The sequence below is a fragment of the Elephantulus edwardii genome, unplaced genomic scaffold (genome assembly GCF_000299155.1).
Source record: "Elephantulus edwardii isolate Elephantulus edwardi_28Jun2011 unplaced genomic scaffold, EleEdw1.0 scaffold00025, whole genome shotgun sequence".
Taxonomy (NCBI): Eukaryota; Metazoa; Chordata; class Mammalia; order Macroscelidea; family Macroscelididae; genus Elephantulus; species Elephantulus edwardii.
In genome coordinates, this window is record NW_006399775.1 from 1,224,667 (window position 1) to 1,230,374 (window position 5,708).

A 5,708-nucleotide genomic window follows, 5' to 3' on the forward strand; every position below is an offset into this window, starting at 1 on the left:
GGGACAGCACGGGAGGGGAAGACCCTCTATGAGATGGATTGATTCGGTGACTGGGGTAATCGGGATGGGTGTGTCGGAGGCAGTGCTGTTGGCGCAGGATAGAGCAGGGTTTAGGGCTGTTGTGCATAGGGTCGCTATGAGTTGAAAATGACTCGATGGCACATAACAACAACAACAACAACAACAACAACAACAACAACAACAACAACAACATAGTCTTTTACCAGTATTTGTGAGTTTGACTACCCAGAGATTTTACTCCTGTGCATTAGCAGTTCGATGAGGTAATGATGGCCCAGAATACTCTTTTTGGATACCTTCACTCTGTTTGCCTTGTCCCATCTGCTTAATCAGATCCAACTTGTCTTTCAAAGTCTAGCACAAATACTATCTTTTCTATGAAGTATTCTCTGTATTGTTCCTGTTGAAAGCTATTTTTTTGACTCTTCATTTTCTACAAGACATTATCTACACTTATTTTATATTTATTATTTTCCACTTACTAGAAATAATATGATCTCATATTTTTTCCATTTTTAGATGATTGATATCAAGTTTTATTCTATATCTATTCACTTTGTATCAACTTCTAGTCTGCCAGACAGTGACTTGCTTAGAGTTTGTATTCAGTAAATATTTATTGAATGTGTATATTAATTAAAGTGGAGGAAGGGAGCTCTGGTGGCCTAGTGCAAGAGGCTGTGCTGCAATCCTGAAGGTTCATGGTTTGAAACCACCAGATGCTCCACTGGAGAAGGAAGGAAAATCTCCTTCCATGCCAGGCAGATTCAATTTGATGGTACACACACACACACACACACACACACACACACACACACACAATTAGAAAAATAAAATTTAAAAAAGAGTGGAGAAGGAAATCCTGAAGTTTCAAAAAAGTTAATAGATGTGTTTAGGGAAATATAACCAGGAAGAAGAGGAAATTCACATTTCACTATATTTTGTTGAAGAAAAACATGTTTTCCAGATCCTTAACAATAAGGCAACCAGAATGCATATTTTGCACCTCTTAAAATGAAGAATTCTTGTTGCTTAATAGTCTTTTATATCTTATTAAATTCAACTATTCATATAATACTTTCTGATAATGATATTATGCATAAAAAATTTCTTGGCTGCTACCAGTGACAAGAAAATCTATATCAATACCTATCATGACTATGTCTTTTAATTGCTTTTATTGTTGTTATTTACCATTGAATCGAAACTCACCCATAGCTGACCCTCCAGCGAGTTTTCAGAGGCAGTAAATTATGTGAGAGGAGATTGCCCATACTTTTTCCAAAGAGCAGTTGGTGGATTTGAACCTTGTTTCTTTGGGATTGTAGTGCGGGTCCTACCACTAGGCTACTAGTGCTTCCTTTTAATTGCTAGATCATTTATTTTTAGATTGAGAAGGAATGGGTTTCTTTGACCTCTTATTTTCCACTTAATAAGGCATATTAAGCTAAGTCTATATACTACTGTGATCTTTTAGTATCCTTGAAGAATTGGTTCTTGGACCTCAATGTCAAACAATCTACATAAATATATATGAGCTCTTTATATAAACTATAGTGCAGTATCTACATACAACCTATTCCCCCCTCACTGTAACCTATCCTTCTACTTATTATAAATAATAACTTAAAAATGTAATATGATGTCAATGTTATGTAAATAGCACTTTATATGCTCTCCTAGTCTTTGAAGAACTCTGGTGGCCTAGTTGCAAGAATCTGTGCTGCAGTCCCGAAGGCACACTGTTCAAGGCCACAAGCTGCTCCAAAGGAGAAAGATGGGCAACCTCCTCCTGTGCCATTAATTGTCTCAGAAAAGTTGCCAGAGGGTCAGCTCTGGGTCTGTTCCGACTCTCGGTCCACAACAACAGTCTTTGAAAGATTGTTTTAACCACTTATTTTGGCCATTCCTTCCCTGAATATTTTCAAATTTCTGTAGGCTGAATTGGAGGATGTGGAATGAAAGGATACCAAGAGCCAGCCTTATTGGTTTGGAACTTAGACCTGGACAGCTATGGGGGATCAGGGTAAAGTTAGTGGCTTTGGATAAGGACTCAACAATTTTAAAAAATAACATAAAAAGGAACAATTAAAACAAAGACTCAAAGAAAGCATATAAAGGAGAAAATTTCAAGTCAAGTCACATTTTTATTTACTAACTTAAGAGAACATAGTGGAAAAGCACAATCTTCTATGTAAGAGAGCTCTGATTTTGAGTCCTGATTTGATACCTACACTTTACCTCTCCAAGCCTCAGTCCCATGGGTTTTTTTTTAAATGGTGACAAGATCAAACCATTGCATTGTGGTGTACTTTAAGTCAGATATGTAAAGCACTTAGCGTAAGTACTATGCATAAAATAAGAGTTCAGTAAGTGCTGAATTACATATTTCGTCCTTTTTTAAAAAAAATTATTAAATACTGGCTAAATAACATGCCTCCAGAAACTCTATGACCTTTGATAAATATTGATAGTTGTAGGGGGGCTTCAGGCCTTTTGTTCATAGGGTCGCTATGAGTCGTTCTCGACTCAAAGGCAATCAACAACAAATAAGAAATAAATACCAAATACACAAAATTATGGAAAGGCAACTATTGCTTTGTAGTATCTTATAAACACACACTAATGTCTAAACTCCCTACACACACAAAGAAAAATCAGAACTTTCACAATACATAAATGCAAATGATAATAGAATATTCCACAGAAACCTAAGGGGACTTGGTAGGTAGATTGCTACTGCCAAGCTGACTCTAGCTCATGGGCATATTATTCACTGACAGAACGAAATGTTTCTTGGTTCTGAGTCATGCTCATGATCACTTCTTTGGGATTAAGAACTAGCAAACATGATACCTTTCTGGAATTTTTTCTCTTTTTCATCTTTTTCAAAGGTGTTTCACTGAGGAATCACTAATAAATACATCCTGACTATGGAATATGCAAGTTTTACAACATTTTTCAAGCCCAGAAAGAATTCACCACCGACACTACACAAAGATGGTCTTGACATTTTAAACTCTGAGCATAGACTTGGACAATTTACTTTTTCTATGTTTTTTGTCAGTGAAAGAGAACATAAATCCATGTGACGGTGAAAACGATTGTGGCAGGCTGAAACTTATACTGACAAGTAGACAAGTGCTGCAGAAAAGGAGTTCTTTTTAAGCATCAGGATTATGAAGATTCACTCCACTAGTGTACCCTAAGTGGATGAGATATTCAAATAAATGTTATATGAACCATTTGAATATTATTCTCTGGTTATTTATCAGTCATATGCAGAAATGTAGACCAAAAAAAGGCTGATAGAACAGGTTCAAATGCTTTACCATGGCAACACTTTCTGCAAAATACTAAATGTTCAATGACAATTCAAATAAATGACACAGGGAAATTTGTGATTAAGAGAGAATTATGTAAGAATATAATAAATAATTTAAAGGCATGATTCCTTTTCTTTTATAGGTTAATGAGATATATTAGAAAAGCAAAAAGATTTTGCACTAAAATTATTTTCTTCAGTTTCTTAGATTCCAAGTGCATTGTGCTCTGTTAAGTTACAGTCAATATAATTTCAATATCATACTTCCATTTCTAGGATTATTGACGCCCTCAATTACAGCAGCTACCTAGAAATGCAATGTCAGGGCTAAAGTCTCAAGGACATCGACTATCCTTCTTAACTTTAGCATTTACGGGACTCTTATAAATATGTAAAGAAAGTAATGGAAAAAGAAAAAGAAATACTTTAAGGGGAGAATGATTTTGTCAAGTCAAGACATTTTGGTAAAGACAAGTGCTAGTCCTGAATATTTTGCTGTTTTCTTGGTAGTTTTGGTATATAAAAAAGAAAAGTTTATTTTAAAACTACTTTCTAAAAAATTGCATTTGGTTAGAAATCACAGAGAAATTTAAAAAAGACAATTTCTGGAAAATCCTGATGATATGATTCTTTAGGTAAGTAAGTTATGGTTATTGTCAGGTGCCATCCAGTTACTTCAACTTATAGCAACCCTATGAACTGACCTTGCCCCATGCTGTGTCATTCTTACCACCTGTGATCTGCTCAGGCCCATTGGTACAGTTTTTCAATCCAAAAATAAGGCAAATAGTCCTTATTGTGGCCTAGTCTATAGGGAGTGGTGCTGCTAATTCCAAAGCTGCATTCCTCTGGAGGATCAAATCCACCAGTAGCTCAAGGGAAGATAGGTGGGCAATCTCCTCCTACGTATTTGTAGCTTCTGAAAACCCAGTTGGAGGTCAGTTATGATTTGATCAGACACGACACCAATGAGTGTGTGTGTATGTGTGAATCTTTCATTTATCATCAACTTTTCTTCCTTAGCATAATGTGAAAGCAGCTCTTTATGAATATAGGACAGTACAAGCTCTAGAAAAGAATGAAAATGTTCCCAATAAGTCAATGCAGAATTTAAAAAAAATATTTTGGCAAGCAGAATATGAGATATATTACCAAGAAAATGGTTTGGACTATTGGCCTCTTATTCAACATATATAAACAAATTTATTATTTATCTAGTCATTATCACTGAGCTGGAACTGACTCAGAGCTGCCCCTCAAGGCTGTAAATCACACGGGAGGAGACTGTCCATTTTTCTCCCTCAGAACCCCTGGTGGATTTGAACACCAGAGAGGCGTCACCTTGGCGTTGGTGGTACAACACCCTACACAGCCACCAGAGCCAACATATATTGGGAGTTTTTGTGTTCTCTTTTTCAAATATATTCCTTAAAATATTTTAGCAATTTCTATTTTATTGATTTATGTGTATCTTTTCTTAAAATTATGGAGGATGCCAAAACCCACGTTTATTTTCTTTACTCAAATATCTAAGGAGTTAAATTCACACTTACTCATTTCTTTAATTGAAATATTACCAATGTCTAAAAAAAAAGTAGGAAAAAAATCTGTGCTCTTACTTTCTTCTGAGAGATCATTTTCTTCAGCTTCTCTTTCCATCTCTTTACACCAGCCTTCCATTCTCTTTGTCTCTGTGTGCAGCAGTTTCAAAAACCATGACCCATCCCTGCGACATGGAGACATTCTTCCAGTTTCTACTGTCTCAATGGATGTCTCCAACCAAGGGTCAGGAGGGGGAAGGTTTGAAGTGTCAACTTGGGTCCTATAATCTTCTCTATAACTGAAGAGTCCCTGGGTCCGTACAGTTCTTACCGCTCCATACTGGGTGGGAGTGCTAGGCTCAGAGTGCCGCTGGAAGGACGAACCGAACTGGAGACCTTTGTCCTCCATGGTGATGTGTCCCGGAAAGCCCTCCAGTTCCAAGTCTGCTTGGACAGCAGCGGTTACGCTATTGGAACGTTTAAAACGCCCATGTCTGGAAAAGGAGGACAAGAAGACAAAATGGAAGTTTTTCTGAGATTACTTAAATATGTGTCAAAATTCTAAGTATACCTTATGAAAAAGAGCAAGCCTCAGAATTAAAAGGGGAAAAATTCACCTATATGATATTTTAGAATTTATTTAGAAATGTTCAGTCATACAAGCCATAAAGTGTTAATAACTAGGTCTCAATATCTAAATGATACTAAATAAAACCCAGGATGGCACAATGAGAGTTAATGGGTTCCATTAAACAACTATCTTGCACTGGCTACTTTCCATTTAGAAAGATGTTACAAGTTTATTCAACCTTAATTTTATA

General features: G+C 36.3%; 1 protein-coding gene across 2 annotated transcripts in view; it reads right to left on the bottom strand.

Annotated features, from left to right (window-relative positions):
- Nucleotides 1–5,708, bottom strand: part of DLGAP2 (discs, large (Drosophila) homolog-associated protein 2) — a 301,058-nt gene that overhangs the window by 35,651 nt on the left and 259,699 nt on the right. For both annotated transcript variants that reach the window (XM_006882844.1, XM_006882843.1), the window contains one exon: nucleotides 4,966–5,381. In XM_006882844.1, coding sequence (XP_006882906.1) covers nucleotides 4,966–5,381 — 416 coding nt within the window. The remainder of the gene's footprint in view (nucleotides 1–4,965; nucleotides 5,382–5,708) is intronic.